Here is a 21818-nt window from a genome sequence, read left to right as displayed (position 1 = left end):
GAGCATTTTGACCTATTTCTCATTTCCTATTTGTGGATAGTCAGACAGTCGCAGAGGTGTCTGAAGGGGCAAGGGGTCCCTGGAGGTCCCCTGGCCCCAGGGAACCCTGGTAACTGAGGGGCTGGAGGCCACGCCCCAGGTGGAGGCCTGGCCCCAGGTCTGCTCCGACAGGGCGGGGCCCCAAGAGTGTTCTCCGGCTGCTGGGGGGAACAGGGGAGGTGTGTCACATCCGGGCCTGTGAGGACCTCCAGGACCCTCAGGTGTTTCCAAACAGACCCCAGCCCCACCCTCCCGGGCAGGCCCTGAGCCCTGCTGGGGATGGAGTGGCCCACCCCGTGATCTCTGGCCCTGCGGCATCTGGTGGCACTGCTGTCTCTCCGAGTGCCGGGGTGAACTTGCAGACCGAGGAAGAATTTTGTGTGTGCGTTCAATAAAACCTTCTTGGGGAGAAGGCTGGTATCCCTGTGTCCTTGAGGAAGCGGGGGCGAGGGAGGCCTCGGCCATCTTCAGCACCCCTTGTGCAGAGGCAGTGCCCGGGCTCGGGCCCTGAGGGGAGGTCTGCCCCCGGCCCACTCAAGCCTGTTCCCACTGAGGCTTCCGAGCCCAGCTCAGCCCCGCCCCTCCTAAGCAAGGCATCGGGGTGGGCTGCTCACAGGCCTGCTGGGTCCATGGGGCAGGGCTGCAGGTCACCGGCCCCCAATGGCGTCGAGGGCTCCCAGGCTCCAGGAAGGAACGAGTTCAGGGGACACCTGGAAGTTCGAGCCCGTAGGCGGGCGCCCTCAGGGATCAGAGGTCCCAGTGTGACGGCACCACGGAGGAGGAGGCAGCCCAAGCGGCGAGTTCTTCCTGCGTGTGTGTGTGTGTGTGTGTGTGTGTGTGTGTCTGCAGGAGCAGCCCGCCCGCAGCACCAGTATTCTCAGCCTGCAGCTGAGGGCTTCCTGGAGGCTGCCCTGGATCCTCTCGAAGCGCACCGAGGGGACTGCCTGCAGGTGAAGGAGCATCTCCTTGGAGGCTTCAGAGGAAAGCGCCGGCTCCAGAGAAGCTGGAGAACCCAGAGGTGGGAGGGCTGGGTGGGGTGGGTGAGGGGTCGTTCCTTCATCCTCATCACCCCAGGGAGGCCCCTACCTGCACCCCCCATCTTTCCTTCAACTCCTGACTCCTAAAAGGGTGACCCGGACAGCCCTTCCCAGTGGGCCCGCGTCTATGACGCTGTTCTCATCCCCGCTGATGCTCATAGCAGCCCTGTGGGGTGCACAGGGTCGCTTTCCCTGCTCCGCCTACAGATGACAGGCTCCCACACACCCCGGGCAGCCTGTGCTCTGCTCTCTGCGCCCCCCTCTGCCCTGGCTGTGGTCTGTGTTCCCGAGGGGGCCTGGCTCTGGCTCAAGGCAGAGACGACTCTGTCCAAAGCAGCACCTGTTCTGGGAGCCAGGAGTCCCCGTGGCCCCTGGCTACAGCGCCCCCCCATTCCCCACTGCCTCTGACCCAGGGAGGGGCGGCCTCCAGAAGTGGGAGGAGATTGGGAGCTGGGGCCCTGGCGTGGCCCCCAGGAGGAGTGCAGCCTTGGGTTGCCCCACCCCAGAGCTGTGCAGGTTGTCCCCACGGCCCAGCCGTCCCCTCTGTGGAATGGCCTGCACCCACCACACAGTCACGTACATGCACAGCGAAAATGTGAGCGTGCCCGAGAGCCCAGCCCCACACTCACACCAGTGTCTGAAGACCACCAATCCCCAGGCATACATGCACACGCACACGCATGCACCCTGTGCACCACGTGTGCCCTGCCTGCACAGCTGAACCCCTTGCCTGGCCCCTCTGCTGCCCTGAGTGGTCCCCTTTTCCTCCGTCCACAGAGGGACAGAGGCAGGGGCTGCCAGCAAAGAGGACGCTTCCCCAGCAGGTACCCCGTGCCCTGCAGCAGCTCCCCCAGGCCTAGAAGGGGCGGCCACTTCCCCTCTGGCTCCTGGAAGTGGCCGCCTCTGGTATCCAGGCAGAAACTGTTCATGACCTCACAGGTGCTGGAGCTGGTGGCCAGAGAGGCCTAGATAAGTCTCTCCTCGGGTGGCACCTTGAGGACACTGTCCATCTCCAGCCGGGCCCCGGCCACCTCCTGCTGGCTCGGGCTGTAGGTGCCCTCTGACTGGCGGCGCTTCCGGGCCGCCAGGATCCCTGAGAGGAGGCCCAGGAGGAGGAGCAGGAGGCAGGCGCAGGCCGCGGGCACCACCACCTCCAGCAGTGGGAACGGCAGCGGCAGCGGCAGGCCCTTCTGCAAGACATGCGACAAGGAGGCCTCAGTCAGGTGGGGGAGGAGGGGAGGAGAGAGCACAGGGTGCCCGGGACTTCTCAGAGAAAATGAGAGTAGTGACAGGCGTCCCTGGGACACAGTGAGAGCCCCGGCCCCGGGGTGTGCAAGCAGGTGCCAGGGAGCCGCCTGTCAGAGCCGCTGCAAGGGGAGCCCTACATGGCAAAGGGGCTCTGGCCAGAAGGAGAGAAGACACTGATTGGCAGCTAGTCTGAGCCGAGCACAGGGCGTGGGACCCCACAGACACCACACCCCATACGCACAGGGAAGCGCTGGGAGGCCACCCCCTGGTCTCCCGGAGCCCCGAGTCAGTCTGTCCGGGCCACTGGTGTTTTCCAAGTGCCCGGAGCGGGGCCTGCGCATTAGGCACTCGGTAAGCAGTAGGTGAGAAGATAGGCTTTGCCCAGATTCCCTAGACGCTCGACCCATGGGTGACAAACCGGGACTGGCACTTCTCCATCTGCCCCCAAAACCACACCAGGTCCCTCGGTCTCAAACTGCCGTCCATGACCTTTCGTCACTGGCCAAGCTGAGTCTCAGTGCCCAGCCTGGCCGTTTGGCTGCCTCCTCCCCGCAACAAACTCCTTCAATCTGAGGCCATGGGGACTTGACCTCTCCCCACCCTGCAGGGTGGCCTGGTGTTTCAACGAGTCTATGGAGACCAACCATGCTTAACCCCAAAGTGGGAGGGAGGGACCTCAGGCAGCAACCAGAGAGACTGATGGGCTGTGATGAGCCCAGAATCCGGCAGGGCCCACCCAGCCCCCGACCGGGGGGGGCCAGACCAGGCTTCGGGGGGCACCCTCCTCTCTGACTCCCAGGGCGCCCCCATCAAAGATTCTACAAGGCTGAAATTCTGAAGTCTCAGAATCACAGGACTCCAGAGCCACGGGTCTCCCTCTGTCCTGAGAGGCCTCTGAGCCCACAGGGACCTGGTCCCAGGCCCCAGCACACAGCCCTGGAGAAGGGTCCCAAGGCTGGAGATAAAAGCCCATCCAGCCCTGAGTGGGCGCTCACCAGCCTGCACCCCCGGTGCTTCTGGGGGAGGTGTAAAGCCATTATCTCCCTGCTCTGGGAAGACGGGCTGGGAGCCAGAGGCTGTAAAAGTTCCACTTGAAAGGAAACAGTCCCCAGAAGCAGAGGGGATTTGCAGGTTTATGACCCAGGCTCCCAGAAGCCTGTGGAGATCAAGGCCTCTGCCCAGGCTGCCCTGCCCACGGTGGGCTCACTGCAGGGCCAACCCCAGCCCCTGGTGGGGAGGGGGCGGCCGAGAGGTTCAAGCTCAAGCTGCCTGTGGGACCCTCTCAGCTCCCTGGGGTCAGCAGCAGCCTGCGCAGCAGCCGAACCCTGGGCTCCGAACCCCAGGCCCCTCAAGCCTTCCTGCTCTGGAATCCTGGCCCAGACACCCCGGGAGTTCAGAGGCTCTTGTGTTCCCCAAATCCCAGAATTCCGAGATCCTGTGGACCCTGAATCCTGTCCCAGGTCGGACTTGGAGAGCCCAAATGTTTCACCTCCAGTCCCCAGAGGAGTGAGGGGGGGGTGGGGGGACAAGCTCTCCCCAGAGTGACAATGCCTCCTGCGTGGGGGCGGGGGCATGGAAGGGACCCGAGTCTCCCCCACTGGTCCAGGATCAGGGGCAGCACGCCCCCCACCCCCGGCACAACTCACCACCACCTCGCAGAACTGGCCAGAGAACCTCGGGCTGCACAGGCACTCATACAGGCCGCCCGCCACCCGGCAGGTGCCCCCGTTCAAGCAGGGGCTGGTTTCACAGGAGATCTGACACCTGGGAGGCAGAGAAGAGGGGCGGGGTGGGGGGAACTGCTTCCTCCCACGCCCGTGCCCCCAGCTGCTTTGCTTAGCTCCTCGAACCCCCTTCACAGGCGTCACTGTCCCCCCGCCTGGCGGGGCCCTGCCCGGTGCCGAGGCTCAGTGTGATCTCTGTCACCTGCCACCCACCTTTGCCCTGGCACTCGTGACGAGAATGACCCTCACTGCCCCGGAAGCACAGGAGGCACTGTGTAAAGGCCCGGGGGCTGACTCCCCGTCGGGGAGGGGCGCAGAACCTGCACCTCTACAGCCTCCCCGGAGGTTGGTCCCGGCGCAGGTGCCTGTGCAAGGCACTCTGGGAAACCCCTCTAGGCAACTGCTTCCCTGCCCTCCTCCGCACAGCAGAGGATGGTCGCGGAAGCCCCAGGAAGTGACAAGGGTGGGCTGTCTGGCACCGTGATGACGGTGGGGGCTCAGAAGGTGAGTACCCCACTTCACCCGCCCCGCCCAGCTCTCCACGCTCGCCCAGGCCCCGCCCCAGCCCCCAAACCCACCTCTGGCCAGCGAAGCCCTCCTGGCAGCTGCAGTTGACACCTCGGGGCCCACCCTCACATGGGCTGCCGTCGAGGCAGGTGACATTCAGGCTGCATCCCTCTGGCACGACGGGCCACCTGCGGAGAAAGCACGGAGCTGGACTGGGGGGCAGGACACCTAGGGCCTGCCCACCCCCGCCCGTGACCACAGGCCACCGGGGCCTCTGCGTTGTCCTCTGTGGAATTCAGGCTCCACCTCCCACAGTCCGGGATGTCAGTCACGGAAGCAGGGTCTGAGGAGGGGGGGATGGGACCCGGGGCGGCCATGCTGCCGCGCCAGCCCCACCCGGAGGTGTGCGACCTCTCCACCCAGCCTGGGACTCGGTCCCGTGGTCCAGTCCTTGGAGAAGCTGACTCGGTGGGAAAAGGACTCTCCTTGGAACAAGAGCAGATTTCCTAAACATGAAACTTGGGCCTCACATGTGGGGGGCAGGGTGTGGGGGAGAGATGGGGAAGTCACCCTCCCCCAACAACCTTCCATAAGCGCGGCTCCCAAGAGCGAGGGTGTCGGCGCCGGAATGAACAGGGGACTGTCTCCCTCTGCCCCGCCCCGCCCCGCCCCGCAGGACTGATGCGAGTGAGCACCAGTGGGGCGGCTGGGCAGGGAAGCCTCGGCCAGGGTTTCCTTCCAAGACCAGCTCTGGGTTCCCCCACCCCCACCCCCAGGCGAGAGGCTGTTATCTGAAATCCGAATGTATCTGGGTGGCCTGTATCTCATCTGGCAAGTCTAGGTAGGGGTTGTGGCTCCCGTTCGCAGTGAGGGGCGCAGGCCCAGAGGAGGGAAGGGGCTGGCCTCTGCCCGACCCTGGTCCGCCGCTCCCCGCCGGCCTCTCACGGGCAAACCTGTGCCCGCTCCGGTCCCCCACCACCCGCCCCCGCACCTGCAGCGCGCTCCCGCGAAGCCCGGCGGGCAGCGGCACTCGAAGTGGCCGTCCGGGTGCGCGTGGCAGCGGCCGCGGACGCAGGGAGCCGAGCGGCACGGGTCGGCGCGGGCCTCACAGCGCGGGCCCTCCCAGCCCGGGCCGCAGGCGCAGGCGAAGGCGTCGAAGAGGTCGCGGCAGGCGCCGCCGTGCAGGCAGGGCGAGGAGACGCACACGGGCTCGCCGCGGCAGCCGAGGCGCGGGGCCGGCGCTCCGGGCCAGGCGGAGAAGTGCCCTCGGGACCCGGGAGCTGCGCCCGGGCGCGGGCTCGCCAGGGGCAGCGGGAGGCCTCCGAGCGCCACGCGGCCCAGGCAGCCGGTGAAGTTCTCCGCCAGCAGGACGCGCGCAGCGCCCGGGCCGCGCAGGAAGGACAGGTCGCCGGCCAGGCTGTGCAGCACCAGGGGCGTGACCGCGCCGTCCAGCCACAGCAGCCAGCGCGATGCAGGGGCTGCGGGGCGCTCCATGGCCAGGCTCACGCGGTGCCAGGCGCCGTCGGCCACGTGCGGCCTGGGCGCAGGCAGCACCGCACTCGGCAGGCCGGGGCCGCTGCGCACGCCAGCCACCAGCGAGCCGTTGCTTATGGCCAGCCAGACGGCGGCGAGGGCGTCCGCGGTGGCGCGCAGGAGCCGGGCCTCGGGATCGCGCGTGCGGAAAGCTAGCGAGAGGCCACTGAGTTCTCGCTCCGAAGATGCATTGTGTCCGCTGAATGCGACTGGAGGGCCCTCTCGGAACGTGGCTTCTGCCACACCTGCGGGGACAGGGAGCGCAGGTGAATGAATGCTCTGTTCCTCTAGAAAGCCTGTCCCTCTGGGTGCGGTGGCCCGGCTACCCTGGGCTGAAACTGTTGGCATCCTGCTCTTCTCTGAGCCTTGAGGTTAGGGGTGGGATCTAACCCAGCTTGCAGTCCAGGATCCAGCATGTGGGCTGCCCAGGGCACACACTCACAGACAAAGCCATCAGGGACCTCCTCGCAGGTGGCAGGTGGGACGCAGGGCTGGCCAGGACACCACAGCTGCTGGGCACACGTGGGCCCTGTAAAGTTGGCAGGGCAGGTGCAGTGGAAGTCATTCCAGGTGACCAGGCAAGTCCCACCATTGAGACAGGGGTCAGGCTGCAGGAGAGTCAGGACAGGGGTCGGCCGGGGCCTGCTGAGGCACCACCCACCACCGCCGTCCCTGCAGCAGCGGTTCTCAGGGGAGCACCTGCTACGGACGCCCCGGAGACACAGGGCACTCACACTGCACGTGTCCTCAGAGACGCAGCCCATGGTGAGGTTCCAGGACTGCCTGCTGCCCAGCTCCCTGGGCTGGCTTGAGTTCCCCAGCGGCGGTGGAAAGAAGGGGAGGTGGAGGCCACTGAGTCGCAGGTCCTGGAGGCAGCCTCGGAAGGGGCCCCCCCAGGGCTGGGCATCGGCAGGGGGCAGTCGCCCGCCCACGTGCACCTGCTGCATCGAGCCCTGCAGCTGGTCGGACCCGAAGCTGAGCGTCACCAGGCGGCGGAGCCCATCATCCCAGGGCCCAGGAAGCACCAGAGCGGGACTGCCCAGCACCTCGGCCCGGACCTGGCCCTCGCTCAGGAACACGGTCAGGGTAGCTGCTGAGTTGTTGGCAAGCTGGAGCAGCAGGCCAGTGGGCTCCCGAGTGCGGAGGAGAAAGGACACAGTGAGGTTGGGGCCTGGCAGCGGGTGGACCAGGAAGGACGCAGAGCTCAGGGTGCCCCCCAGGCCAAACGTGGCAGCAGGAACCTCTGCAGGGAGAGGAGGGGCCGGGCATGAGGCCTGTGGGCTGGGGGAGGCAGCCCGGGGGTCCACTTGGCTCGCTCCTCACCGTCAGCACACGTGGGACCACTGTAGGGCCGGGGGCAGTCGCAGTGAAAGTGGGTCCACAGGTCCACGCAGGCCCCGCCGTGGGCGCAGGGTGGAGGCTGACACTGCTCACGGCGCTTGCAGCCCAGGAGGACATTTTCCCCAAGGCCTTCAGGCAGCAGGAGGTGCCCATCCACACGTACATCCTGGAGGCAGCCCGCAAAGGCCGCGCCACCCAGCTGGACAGAGCAGGACCCGGCAGGCGGCGTGGCGGTGGAGGCGGCAGGAGCCGGGGCCACAGAACTGGAGGCCACACAGAGCTGGGCAGGGCAGCCCGGGTGCCAGAGCCGCAGCTCCAGGATCCCCAGGTCAAGTGCCACCTCCACTCGGTGCCACTGGCCATCATTTAGGGACAGGTCTGGCAGCCTCAGGACAAGCACAGCATCATCATGGCTCCAGAGTGTGGCCTGAAGCGTGGCCACTGCCAGTGCCAGCTCCAGCTTTGAGCTGTCCTGTGTGCCAGTGCGAGTGGCCAAGGAACCAACAGGCAGCGTGGTGCGAAATCTCAGTGCCAGACCCAGGCGGACGCCGGCTGGCACTGATATCCGCACGGGGTTCCCGGCCACCAGGGAGAAGGTGGTGTTCTGGCCGCATGAAGGTCCGTGGGTGCCAGGTGGGCAGTGGCAGACGTAGCTGTGGACTCCAGACTCGAAGGTAGGGGTGCAGGTAGCAGCCGGTGGGCAAGTGTGGCCCTGGCAGCCGGTGAGCTGCACAGAACAGTCACGCCCGCCCCAGGCCTCGGGGCAGCGGCAGAGGTAGCCCGCCACACGGTCCTCGCAGGCCCCGCCGTGGAGACAGGGCTCCGACAGGCACTCATCCACATCCTCCTGGCACGCCAGGCCTTCGGGAGAGACCAGGCCACAGCTCAGCACCCAAGGCCGGAGCCACAGTCTCGGCCCAGGGCTTGCATGCCTCTTGGGGCCGGGACCTCAGTATCTGCCAACCAAACCAATTCCCAATTCCCGACAGATTTTTCATGGTCCCCGAAGTCCCCCGAGGCTGGCACCCACGATACCCCTTTCTCTGCTCTGTCCGGCGAGTCTCCATGCCCTGTGGATTCAATCTCCAAAATCCTCTCCAACCTGCCTTTTCTCCCACCGCACCCGCCCTGCCTCACCCGCTCTCTGGGCCACAGTCTGGCTTCCTCCAGCCTGCCCGCCACCAGAATCCCCGCCCCCACCATCCATCCCTGCAAGCAGCCAGAGATCTGTTTCTAAAGATCACCTGGCCAGGCTCCTCTGCTGCTTAAGGTCCGGTCACTCACCCTGGCATCGGGGGTTCCCCATGGGTGGGACGCTGCCAGTCACTCCGGTCTCAACCCTGCTCCCTGCAAACCTTGAACTGCCCATTCCTCCAAGCTTTTCCTGAAAAGTCCCGCCTCTGGGGCTTTGCTCATGCTGTTCCCTCTGCTTAGAATGCCTCCTCCTCCCTCACCCTGCCTTTCAAACTCCTACTCATCCTACAAAGCCCAAACTCAAAGAGCCAATCCCCTAGGAGGCTGCCTCTGGCTCCCAGCCCCAAGCTACTGTGTCACTCCCATCTCCTTGCCCATTTCCAGGCACAGCGCCCCAGCACCCTGTACGGAAAGTATCTGTTTACGCAGCTGAGCTCTCCCCTGGGAGCCTGAGCATGGCACTGGCACCAGCAGGGGCCCAGTGTGGCTTTTGTGGACAGAGTGATGACAGGGAGGAGCGGGTGGAGGTGGGTATATGCACCTGTGGCGCTCCCAGCAGCCCCCAGGCTCTATCCTCCCAGTCCCTCTGCCCTGAGGTCCCCACACAGGCTGTGAAGGGGCCGCCTCACCCTTCCCTCCAAGAGCTCCCCCGCCAGGTGCTCTGGCCCCAGCCTGGGTTCAGAGCTCACAGCCCAACCCCAGCTCCGCCAGAGTCCCCACAAAACCCCAAGGCCAGCCCCGCTCCTATATCCCAGCTGGAGGAACTCGGGCCCAGAGAAACCACCAGTCAGCCCACAGACAGCGCAGTCTCCTTCCGAGGACAACGAGCTCCACCTCCCCCTGCCCAAAGCCACCATTCTCCATACCTGCCAGGAGCCACAGGCCGCCCAGGAAGGTCCACAGAGCCCGCGGCCCCATTGCACTTCCCCAGATGTCTGAGAGTGCCGGGCGGGCGCTGCGGCTGGGGGGCGTCTGGGGAGCCGAGCTCCCCGCCTGGGCTGGCCGCCTCCCTCAGGGCCGGCTCAGGAATGCCCGGCTCTGGCCTCCCCCATGCCAAGCTCGACCCAAAGGGAGGATGGGGGTGGACAGTGGCAAGGAGCCCAGGCCCATGGCCGGGGTTCCCCCTCCTGGTCTCTGACCTCGCTGCCAGCCATCAGCTGAGCTCAGCTCCTGCTGACGCCGAGGAATCCGAGGGGATGACCCCCCTCTCTAAAGCCTCCGTGGCCCCATCCATAAGAAGGGGATAGAAACTCCCCTCCATGGGGCTGTGGGGAGGCAGCAACAAAATGCACAGGGAACGCTCTTCAAAGACAGGGCGTGTCTGGTGGGCCCCCTGTGCACCAGGCACTACACACAAGGCAGGACTCGGGAACCCCAGCCCATGGGAATAGGAGAGGGGCCACCCAAGCATGGAGACACTGAGCCCCAGTGCCTTTGGGTGGGCGAAGCGTAGAGGGGATGGTGGCGATTGCCACCCCTCCCCCTGGGCATGGGAGCCAGTGCCCAGGGGCCCTGACTGGACTGAGCGGGCAGTGTGCCCATGCAGGGATGTGGGCGGTGTAGGGGAGTGTCACAGGCATTCCAGGGGGACTGGGGAGCCCCAGTGACTGAGAACTGCCTTGGGTTCACCAGTGTCCACGTGGGAGGATGTCTGTGTGTCCGTGCATCCACTGCACCCGAGGCAGGGAGATGCTCTCTGTCCCCACAGCTCCTGCTTAACGGGCCCCAGCTCCCCAAAGGTCAGGCTCCTCCTCCTGCAGACGCTGCCCCTGGCATCCATAATGTCCCCCACTTACCTTCCCTGCCCTGGCCAAGGTGCCTCTGTCCTTCCTGCGGGCCCCTAGGCCTCTGCCCAGCCCGCTGATGCCAGCTGTCTGGGATCCTCTTGCCTATCACACCATACTGTCTCCCAGATGACCTGGGCTACCCAGTGTCAGACCCCAGCCTCCTGACCCCCACCCCGTCTCTGACCCCAGCCCAGGGCACACCCATGGACCCCAGACTGTCCAGCAGCCCCCATCCAGGCTCCTGCTGGGGGGTGCTCCACAGACACTCCGCCTCAGTGTGGACAAGGCTGATCCCAACATCTCCCAGGACAGAAATTCAGCTGGCACCTGTGACACCTTCCACTCACACCTGGATAACCCTCAGGACCTGTGCAGCGTCCCTCCTGAATCTTCCTCAGCCTGATTGGTTACCTCCACTCCCACCTCCAAAGCCCAGCTCCGTCCCAACCTGGCTCTCACCTGGGCCACCGTGCCCACCTCCTCTCTAACCTCATACCCCATCAGTCCAGCCTCCACACGTCAGCGGAGGATCCTTCTCACCCCAGACCCACGGGCTCTGCCCCAGGGCCCGCCCCGCCCCAGCACCTGTGTAGCCATCTGGACAGTGACACTGAAAGCCGTTGGGCAGGTCCTGGCAGCGGCCCCCACTGAGGCATGGCCCTGAAGCACACTCGTCCACGTCCACGCCGCAGTCGTCCCCTGCAAGAGGCCCAGCTGTGGTTCCCACCTGTGCCCTCAGAGCCAGACTGGACCTGGAGGGGCCCGTCTTACAGCTGGAGAGACTGAGCCCCAAAGAGAGGGGCTTGACCCTAGCCCCGTATTCCCCCCACTCCCTGCACCGGTGCCTCTGGACAGGGGCAGACCTGCTGCCCTGGGAGGGGCTGGGGAGCTCACCCTCAAAGCCCGGAGGGCAGCGGCATAGGAAGCCGGCAGCATGGCGGAAGCTGAAGGTGCCGGGGAAGGCGGCCTGGGCACCCCCGTAGAGGGCCGGGTCGGAGCGCGGCAGGCACTGGCCCCCGTGCTGGCAGGGGCCTGACGCACACTCGTCCTCGTCCACCTCGCACTGGTCGCCGCTGTAGCCTGGGGGCATATGCACGTGGACGTCAGGTCACATGGAGCCCTCAGGCAGCGCCCCAGCCCCCACCCCCCCTACAGATGCCAGGCCAGCCCAAGGCCAAGTCCGGGTAACAGCTCAGAATATGTTCCCGCATCCCAGAGGAGAGGGAGACTCATCGAGTGGGGCGGGGATGACCCTGGCAGCCTTAATCAGCTCAGCATCGTCTTACTAATATTCCCGGAAGGGAGAGACTGCACGTGCCAGGCCACATGCCAAGGCTCCGTGGGCATTACACCTGCACTCTCTCACGGCAACCCCGGGGCAGGTGCTGTGATTAGCGCCATTTTCCAGATCTGGAAACTCGGTCCACGGACTGCACAGGCGCACTGGTGCACACGGCTCCTGCCCCCCGCCCCCCTCCCCCCTCCCCTCAGCCACGCCGGCCCTCCAGCCTGCGCATGCGCCCTCGCGCGCGCGCACACTCACGGCTCACGCACCTGGCCAGCAGAGGCAGCGGAAGCTCCCGAGGCCCTCGAGACAAGACGCGTTGTGCGCGCAGGGCATCGACGCGCACTCCAGCACCTCCTGCTCGCAGCGCACGCCCTCGTAGCCAGTGTCCGCGCAGTCGCACCGGAACCTGGAATGGGCACGCACTCGCCTGCAGCCCCCTGCCTCCTCCGCGTCCCCAGCCCACTGCTCAGCCTTCCCGCCTTCGCGCACCGAGCCGCCCGCTCACCCGTTGACCAGGTCGTGGCACACGCCCCCGTGCTCGCACGGCTGGCTCTGGCACTCGTCCAGGTCCAGCTGGCAGCTGGCGCCCCCGTAACCCGGCCTGCACACGCAGCGGTAGGAGCCCACGCCGTCCAGGCACGAGCCCCCGTGCAGACAGGGCGCCGAGGCACACTCGTCCACCTCCACCTCGCAGTTCACGCCTGGACGGGGCCGGAGACAAGGACAGAGGCAGGTCCCCCAGAGGGAGTGAGGGAGAGGCCGAGCGGGGCCCACTCGGACCAGTTCGTTCCGCGGAGCGGAGGGTAAGCGCCACCGAGAGAACCTGCTCGTTCGTTCACCCCTAGCCCGTGTTTCTCACGCCAACAGTGGCAATAGGGTAGAAACAACACAGACAGACTCCCCAGCTCCCTTGAGCTCACAGTTACCTGACCCGGGAGATGGGCTTTAAGTCGATGTTAACTAAATGACTGATTTTTAATTCTGATAAGCTCAACAATGAGGAAGTACTGGATTCTGTGAAAGCAAGAGCCAGGGTCTTGGCCTGGGGCCCCGGGAGTCAGGGAAAGCTCTTTGGAAAAAGAGCCTTTTGAGGGACTGCGGTGGCTGGGGAGGGGTGGGCAGGGGAGTGGGAGAGCTTTCTAAACCACTAGGGTAGGGGCTGTTTGAGCAGTTGGGTTCAAGAGAGACTATTTGTTGGTCGAGAGCTGCTTGGGGGCGGGCGGGGTGCCCCGGGCAGGGTGCCCCGGGCAGGGTGCAGGAAGCCAGAGAGCTAAGCGGAGACTGCAGGAGGTACGCCGGGCACAGGGTGGTGGGGCCTGGGAGGGCCAGGTGGCACAGTCCAGGCTTATCCCGAAAGTGTTGAGCAGCCGAGTTACTGGGTCCTGTTTGCATTTTTAAAGGCTCACTCTGCTGGCTTTGAAGAGGGTGTAAGGACGGACTCCAGAGAGGGGCATAGCCCGGCAGGAGATGCTGCAGTAGGGTAAGCAACTCCTGGTTTTCCTTGCATTTCTTGCTTTTAAAACCGAAAGTTTGAATCCCAGGAACCCTCTCAGTCCTGGGCAACACCCAGAGGGTTGGGCAGCTTTCCGGGGATGGGGACGGGGGCTGTGGAGTCCATCCCAGTGTGGAAATGTACTGCCGACTTCACTGTGGAGCCCACGTGTCACTGCAGCCTCCAGTGGCCCTGCCCCTGCTGCCTACGTGGGATCGGTCATGGGGACCAGGGGCCCAGCTGGCTCCAGCAGGAACCTTACCCGCTTCCCGGCTCAGTGAGCACAAAACACAGCCCCTCCTTCCTGTGACCCCGCACTCCTCCTGCCCTGGCCCCACTCCCACCCTCCGTGCCAGGGGGAGCCAGGCCCAGGCCGCCTGGAATCCCAGCCTCCCCCGCCTGGCTGGGAACGGAAGGAGCGGCAGAGCAGTGAGTCACACCGACACTGCCCCCACGCACATCTCCCCCAGAAAGCATTCCCCAGAGCGTCTGAGCACCACACGCCGGCGCACACCTGCTGGCCCTCGCACCCTCGGCGTGTGAGCACAGAGGCATTCCGGGAGCCCAGCCTCCCGCAAACACGGGCAGACACACAGGCCCTTTACGTGGCCTCACTCACACCACACAACTCGCCTACGCAGACACCGAGGCCCTCAGATGACGAGAAAGACACATTTTGCAGCCCGTTTCCAGAGCCCGTTTTCATCTGTGTGCCGAGACCTACCTCTGCATTGTAAGCACGCGCCTTGGAGCCCTGCCCCCCAGTCTGCGCCCCTTGCTCTGAGGTGACCTCACACTGCCCTCTGTCCTCAGAGAGAATTGCCTGATGCCAAGGTGTCTGTAATGCAGGCTCCCAGCTGCCCTAGACCCGGCCACCTTTCAGACCTGTCCCCAGTGCGCCCTCCTTCCTGGTTTCTCGGCAGTCACTCCAATGGGGCACGGATGGGACTGGGACAGGGCCAACCTCTGGGGGCGGGAACTAGGTTCCCCCAGTGCCAGCCCTTGGATATACATTATTGCCCACTTCCCACTGGAGACCACAGGGGCCGTGGGGGGCCGTCTGTCTTACAGTGTGCACGAGACTACCGTTACAGCCCGAACCATACCTGGGGTGTTCGCACTCTAAAATCACCCGCTGAGCTGACGGTGTCTCCACCACAGCCTGACACAGGTCTGGCGTGAGTAGACGTGAGAAACACTGTCTAGGTGTGCACGCAAGCCAGGCACACCTGCACTCCCGTCCCGCCCGAGGGGTGTCTCCGCTCCCAGCGCGCACGGAACTCTAGAAGGGGCTGAGCTGACACGTGTCCAGTGCGTGTTATGTGCCAGGCTCCGTACCGGCACCTGCCCATTCACACTGCCATCCAGAGCTGCCCGGTCAGCCCGAGAGGCGTCAGCTCTGTAGCAGCACCTGGAGCAGCCGAACCCGAGAGTTGCCAGGGTGCCTAGAAGGGGGGCGGGGTGTCTATACTAAAGTCAAAGCTGAATTCGTGACTTTGCACCCTGAGCTGCTGACGGCAGCGACATTACAGACCTCTGGGCATAGCCGGGGCCATTACCTGCGTAGTCGAGGGGACAGTGGCACTCGTAGCGATCGGCCAGGTTGTGGCAAGTGGCCCCGTGGTGGCAGGGCCGGGACGCACACTCATCGATGTCCAGCTCGCAGCGTGGGCCCTGGAAGCCGGGCACACAGTAGCAGCGGAAGTCACCGGGATCTGGACCCTGGGGCACACACAGAGCGCCGTGGTGGCAGGGCTGGGCGGCACAGCCCCGGGGCTCCGTGGGCCCACAGGTGTAGCCGCCGCTCCCTGTGGCCTGGCACTCGGTCCCTGGAGCACACGGGTCTGAGGCACAGGCGCTCGGGGTCTGCGCAGTCATCGTTCCTGCAGAGAGACGAGACGGGGTGGCCAGGGGCTGCCAGACACCCCTCCCCACACTCACCATCCCCAGACCCCAGAGCCAGAGGGTGCCAGGGTCTGCCCACACTCTGCAGGATGGAGGGTGGGCCAGGGCCGACCAGCCGGGGCCCAGCATGCTGCCCACGTGTACACGCGGAACTGGGGCATTTCAGGACCGCCCCATGGCAGAGAAAGGGGAGCTGGGATGCCAGGCCCCCTGCTCCAGATAGTGGAGCCATCCCGGGCTCATTGCATCCCTGCAGCGCCTCTCTGAGCCGGGCCCTGGTGAGCCCGAGATACAAAAGGGCAGATGGACGCCCAGGAAAGGAAGGGAGCTGCTGCCTGAGACCACACAGCAAGTCAGTGCTGCACAGCCTCCCAGGCCTGCCCACTTCTTTCAGTCCCACCGGGGGTTGGGGGGGGTCTCCTTGGGTCTCCCACCTATGGCCCACCCCCTCCCAGAAGGCCCAGGAAGGACTCTTCCCACTGCCCCCTCCCCCGCTCCTGCTGGGGGTCTGGTAACTCCATCCCTGCGTGAAATTGAAGATGAAGGACTTCAAAGGCCCTTCTCCCCACCCCGCCGCCCTGGGAGCTTCTCACATGGTCCCTGGCCCTCGTTATACCCCGTCCGCCACTGCACGAGCAGCCAGCCCAGCCAGGGTTGCAGGGCCCGGGACAGGTACCGAGACCTGCGAACTGAACCCCTGGCCCTGGCCACGTGCTGCCTGCCCCGTGCTGAGCTCCCTCTGCTAGAGGGTCACCCGCTGGTCTGGAAGCCCAGCCAGGTTGAGAGCCTGCCTGTGTAATTCGGGGGTAAGCACTTGGGCTTTGGAGAGAAACAGCCCAGGGTTAGAGCCCGGCTCAGCTGCCAGCTCTCAGGCTTTGGGCCAGCCACTCCCGTGCGGAGCTCTGGTCCCCAGTCCGGAGAGGAGATGCTAGCGGCCCCAGAGTCTTAGTGGGATGGGTTAGGACTCAGAGCCTCAGGTGCTGCAGTCAAGTGCTCACTTGTAGAAACGCAGTACGTGATGGGGGAGGGGAGCCGCCCACAGGAAGGAGCCCCCCCCCCCACCTGGGGCTCTGAGAGGTGCCCCTTCTCCCATCAAGTTGTCATCCAGACACTAACCAGGCCCTGCACCTCCCCTCCCCCACGCTGGTGAAGACCCCCAGATAAGGCCTCGCCGCCTCTCAGGCGTCATCCACATTCCTCCAGGCAGGGCTGTCCGCTGGCCGGCCCCACCCCACCCAGCCCGGGCCAGGCACCATGGGGACGGGGCTGGGAGTACTAACCAATACATGGACTCGGGGAGGACCCAGCTGCCACCCCACCCTGGAGCACCTGGTACAGCTCAGCACGGCTCGCTGATGCCCAGACCCACACTGGGGGTCCGGTGCCCACCCAGGGTCAGGCACACGGTGGGAGGGATGGGCAGAGCGTCTCAAATGCTGTCGAACCAGATGACCACTTAGGGCCGTGGGGTCCACAGACGCTCTCTGCCCACGGTTCCTCCGTGCAGCTCAGGGCTCACAGGGGCGAGGGCGGGGAGGGTCTGAGCCGCTCCGAAGGGCTGGTGGGCAGCCCTTCTTTCTTTCCCCCACTCCGGTGGCTGCGGCCCCCGGGGCTGGATGCTGAGCCTGGCGTGGGGAGAAGGTCGGGTGGGGGTGGGGGAATCGAGGTCCCTCACGTAAGGAACAGGTTTGGGCATCAGACAGACCCGGCTTGGGGTGCAAACGGTGCCCACCTCGTGGGGTGTTGTCAGGAGCCACGGAGGGGGCCCGAGTGCAGCCTGGGCACCCAGTGGACCCTCGGTGAGGGCTCTGGCCGTTGTAACCAGGGCCCCTTGACCCAGCCCAGCTCAGGAGGAGCAGCGTGGGAATCAGAGGCCCCCGGGGAGGGCCTGGCTGCTGGGTCCTGCAATTAACCCCGACCTGGTGCAGCCCCTCATCCACATGGCCCACGGGACCCCACCCCAATCTGGAGCTTTGCCCCTGGTTCAGAGCTCTCCATTTCAGAGCGACAGGGCCAGGCTGGGTGTACAGCACCAGTGGGGGTGGGGAAGGTGGGTGCAGGTGGGCTGTGGCCCTAGGTGACAGAGCCCCAGGAGATGAGTCCTGCCACCTGGGAGGGAGGAGTTCTCATCAGAGCCAGCAGGAGAGGGAGGGAGCTGCCTGTCCTGGGAGGCATGCAAGAGCCCCCAAAAGCCTACATGCGTCATGTCATATAACCCTCATATCTACCTGAGGAGGTGGGGGTGCTCTTGTGTCTGGGCCACAGGTGAGGAAGGCAAGGCTCGGGGTGAAGCACAGGCCCCAGCCCGTGAGGGGCTGGGAGCCAAACCCAGGTCTCCTGCTGCAGAGCCTCCAGTCGGTTTCCAGAACCCAGCCCCGCTCGGCCTGCACTAAGAATACCCATTCCTGGGCCCCGCTCCAGACGGAGAGATTCAGAACCACTGGGCCCAGGGCCCGAGAATCTGCATTGCAACATACTCCCTAGGGATTCCTTTGTACATCAAGGCTCGGGAACTGCTGACCTTGGGTTTTGTGTCTCCCAGGAGCGAGCCCAGGAGGCCCCGCCAGCCCAAGCCTGAGGAGAGGAGAGGTGAGGGCAGAGGAAGGGCCCTCCCAGGGGCCAGGCTGGAGGGGTGGGGCCTGTTGCCAGGGTGACGAGGGGCCTGTGCTTATCTTTACAAATCCCTCCTGACCTCTCAGGCCGCCTGGGATGACCTGGCGGGGGAGGGATTAACTAACATGGCCCCTCCCCTCGGACCTGCCGCCCAGCCCAGAGAAGGCCCAGAACCCGCTGCTCTCGGCAGCGGAGGGGAATCTCCTGTGAGGACGGGACAGGCTTTCAACACCAGCAGCTGTTTCCTGAGTGTGTCTCTGTGCCCCGGCTGCCCTACCCACAGCGTGTCTGTTGTTACATTGTTGCAATGAGTTAAACCGGAGGACATGGGTGCTGTTAAAGTAAACTGTTTCTAATTCAGAGATCACAAACCTGCCCAGGATCATCCCTCAAAAAACAAGAAGCACATGGATCCTCTGCAGACTTCTGAGAGGTCCACACGTCTCCCGTGCAGGTGGAACCCCCACTGCGCCCTCACGGCACCGTGTCCCGCCCCGCCCCCCACCCCTGGGCCCTGGAAGGGGCGCGGAGGGCCTGCTGCTCGGGCGTCTGCCTGGCAGAGCGGGCCATCCTCCCTGCTCCTCGTCCACCTGGGATCCGGCTGGTAGCAGGCCCGCCGGTCCTCGCCCGCTCCGTGCTGGGTAACTCCTCTTCGGGGCGCCGCTAACCGGCCTGTGATGCCCCGCAGCGCCTGGAGCGCTGTTTCCTGAGGGGGGTTGGGGGCGCCTCTGGTCTTGATGAGGCGAAAGAGGGTATTTCTAGGAAGCGACCCAGTGACTCTGGGTGGTGGGCACGCAGTGCGGCGTGCGGCTGGGGCATCGGAACCGCACCCTGGAACCTGTAGGATTGCATGAGCCAGCGCTACCCCTTTAAAACGAAAGATTTCATCGGAAAGTCACAGGGAGAAAACATTTTAGAAAGAAGCGACCCGCGACCTGGCAAACATGGAAGCCCCCGGAGAAGGGAAACGCTGGACTCAGGCCAGCAGCCCGCAGGGCGGGGCTGGGTCCCAGTGCGGGGCAGCGGGAAGGTTTGGAAAACCCCTGCCAGTGTTGACCCCGAGGTTAAAAGGCATAATCTTGATACCAGGGGCCCCGGCAGTCACTGCCGGGGCTCCTGGGCCTGCGCCGTGCCTGGCACAGGACGCCCCAGCGTTTCCAAACCACGGTCCCAGGGCAGCGGCCCAGGAGGCACCCCGCAGTGAGGGTCCGAGGGAGCAGGTGGGGCCCCTGCCTGCCGCCCAACAGGCCGCCGGCAACTATTTCGATTTTAACTGCGACTGGGCTTCTGGCTTCTGTCTCAGGTTTCCTTTGAAACGGTTCCCCGCCAGACCCGAGTGGGAGGGCTGGGCCTGCCCCCTTCAGACCTCAGGGTTAGCCGGGGTGGCCCCTTGGGACACGGGCACAGAGATGTGACTTTGCGTTGGCAGGGACTGCAGTCCGAGGTGACATCCTGGCCCTGCCACCCGGCTCTGCGACTCTGGGCAAGGCACGGAGGCTCCCGGGCCTCACTGGCCACCCCTGCGAACCTCGGGCGTCGCAGGGCTGAGGCGAGAATAGGATTCGGTCGCATCCATCGGTCCAGCAGCACCGCAGTGGCCGGCACAGCATCGTTCGTTCATTGGTCTCCGCGCCTCAGCCGGGGGCAAACACGACTGTCCCGCAGGCCCCCGCCCAGCTCCAGAAGCGGGAGGGCCGACTCAAACAAGACTGCTGCCCCTTTGTCAGCCGGGCTGCCTTGGTGTTTGGGGCGCAGGAGGGGGTTGAGAGCCCAGCACGCGCCATTGTGCTCCAGGATGCTTGGTGCCCTCCTAGCAACCAGTGGGGCCTTTGTGGCAGAGCTGGCTGGGCTGGAGGGCTGGGCGCGAGGCTGGGGGGGCGGGGGGGGGGCGGCGCCCAGGCCTGCAGAGCCCTGTGTCCCTTGGGATGGAGCTTTCCCAGTGATGCTGTCTGGGCCCCATGCCTCCTGGCAGGCAGGCCTGGGGCACTGGCGTCAGAAATGCTCACGTCTGCAGTGCCCCAGCCCCGGTTCAGGGGTCCCCAGGGAGGGGTCCCGTCCCCCCCGCCGCAGAAACCACAGGGGAGAGGCTGCCCTTGGAGACCCCAGTGGGGCCATGTGGGGTGAGTGTGTCTGCCTGAGTCCGTTTGCTTCCGTGGCATCGACCCACTCTGTGCTCACTCTGCCTCAGCGTTCACCGTGAGTGTGCGTTTGCGTGGGAAAGCACATGCGTCGAGGAACGCCCACTGGTGGTGCGGGCACTTGCAGGTGCGTGTGCGTGCGTGCGTGCACGGGTGGTGCCTGTGGACATTCGTTCAGGTGTCGGTGTGTGCCCTTGTGCGTGCTACGCCAGTGTGCAGGTGTGGTGTGTGTGCACAGCTGTGATTTGAGTGTGGGCACAGCTGTGATTCAGGTGTGCATGTGTGTGCGCACACGTGTGTGCACACGGTAGCACAGGGGACGGGCACCAGACCTGCAGACCGGGGTTCCTCATCCCTCCGTGCAGAGTGCAGGCTCCAGCTCCTCTCACAGGCCTCACATTTGCTGGGGGGGGGGGCCCCACCCTCAAGCCCCCAGCCCTCCCTGAGCCTTGGTTTCCTCCACTGCAAAATGGGGTCCTCGTCCTCCCCGTGGGCCCTGTGGCGAGTGGGAGACGAAGGCTTTGTGAGCCACATCCCATGAGAGGCTGGAGAAAGGGGTGTAGGAGGACTTGACCCCCCACCCTGGGAGTCGGAGGAGGTGGGAGCTCCCCCAGCCGCAGTGGAGCCCAGGCCACCCGCCTCCTCGTTCCCTCCTCCAGCAGCGGCGGCGGGGGCGGGGGCAGGGGCGGGGGACTTCCCAGGCCTGGCCCCAGTAGCCATAGTGACTGAGACAAAGCGTCCCCCAGATCCCCCAGGAAGAATTCCAGGCCCGCTCACACACACGTGAATCCACTTGGACAAAAGCAAAACTGCTTGGCAAATGGGGTCTGGCTTCAGGGAGCCCTTTCAGCTCCATCTGGGGATGCCTGGGAGGGGCCCTGCGGCCCCAGCCAGCCCCTGGGGCCCCCAGAGCACCTGCGGCCCCCCAGGGCAGGCAGGGCCGGGCCACAATGAGGGGGATGGATACAGGCAGACATCGGCTCCCCTGGGCCTTTCCCTCCTTCAGCCCAGTCCACTGGGCTGGGGGCCTGCTGCCCCCACCCGGGTTCCTGTGACACAGCTCAGCCCACCCGATAACTTGCCCCCCACCCCCAGCTCACGCCGGGACCCCGCCCTCCACACACAGGGAGCCTCCGACGCAGCAACGCGGTCTCACCCGGGACGGCTCATCCCGCTTCACAACTTTAGCACACCCCACCTGCATGCCACAGCCTCGCACAGGCCCCACAGCCCAGCCGTTCCCGGCCCCAGCACCGCCCCCAGGACACGCAGGCCACCCATCACCCCGATCACAGCCGGCCCACACGCCCCTCACAAAGCCCCCGACACCCAGAAGCCCCCGAGTCCAGGACACACTCGCCTCCACACAAGTTCCACGGCCCACAACGGCGCACGCCCCCTACCCCATAACTCAGGCCGGCACCCCAGCCCTACCGTGGGGCCGGCACCCATGGGGAGAGCCCCAGGGCCTGGGGTGTCTGCTGTGGGAGACAGGCCCTGCCCCAGGCCTCCCCCCACGGCTCATGCCCCAACTCACCGGCCAGGAGGGCGAGGGCAGGGGCCCCAAGCAGCAGCAGTAGCAGCAGCAGCAAGAGAGGGGCTGAGACCCCGGGGTCCTGGGTCCCCGGCCCGGCCAGCGCCATGGCAGCACGCTCTGCTCCGCTGCTGTGGGAACAGGCGGCCTGGCCGGCGGCGCACCCCCCTCTCCCTCCAACCAGCACTAATGCCGTGGACAGAGGCCCGGCCCCTCCCTCCCTCCTCTCCCGCCTCCTCCCCCAACCCCAGCCCTCCCAGCCTGCTCCACCTCCAGGAGGGCTCTGGAGGAGGGGTCTGACCCTCCCAGTCTCCCCAAGGCCCCTGTGGGTCTGACCTCACCTCAGTGCCCACCACTCTGTCCCTCCTGACACCCCCACCCCCTTGTCCCCCCACCTCCCAGCTGTGCGGCCGCAGCCTGCTCAGGGAAATACCAGTT

At 65.6% G+C, this 21818-nt stretch overlaps 1 protein-coding gene across 2 annotated transcripts; it reads right to left on the bottom strand.

Annotated features, from left to right (window-relative positions):
- Positions 1-113: 113 nt before the first annotated feature.
- CRB2 (crumbs cell polarity complex component 2) lies at positions 114-21532 on the bottom strand. 2 transcript variants are annotated; one of them, XM_045846498.1, is made up of 13 exons: positions 21384-21532; positions 14750-15073; positions 12204-12399; positions 11965-12104; positions 11305-11490; positions 10996-11109; positions 7412-8290; positions 6823-7331; positions 6531-6696; positions 5547-6333; positions 4627-4743; positions 3971-4088; positions 114-2266 (listed from the first exon to the last, which is right to left on the bottom strand). In XM_045846498.1, the coding sequence occupies exons 1-13, from the start codon at positions 21487-21489 to the stop codon at positions 2042-2044; spliced, it is 3867 nt and encodes a 1288-aa protein (XP_045702454.1). In that variant the 5' UTR covers positions 21490-21532; the 3' UTR covers positions 114-2041. The 2 variants fall into 2 exon arrangements, with proteins under 2 accessions (XP_045702454.1, XP_045702455.1); XM_045846499.1 differs by lacking the exons at positions 11965-12104; positions 12204-12399; positions 14750-15073; positions 21384-21532 and adding an exon at positions 11697-11785.
- Between the last annotated feature and the right edge of the window lie 286 nt (positions 21533-21818).

This window comes from Phyllostomus hastatus, unplaced genomic scaffold, assembly GCF_019186645.2.
Source record: "Phyllostomus hastatus isolate PE091 unplaced genomic scaffold, TTU_PhHast_1.1 phas_contig_495, whole genome shotgun sequence".
NCBI lineage: Eukaryota > Metazoa > Chordata > Mammalia > Chiroptera > Phyllostomidae > Phyllostomus > Phyllostomus hastatus.
The sequence above is the reverse complement of the archived record's forward strand: the minus strand, read 5'-3'. Positions and strand labels throughout refer to the sequence as shown.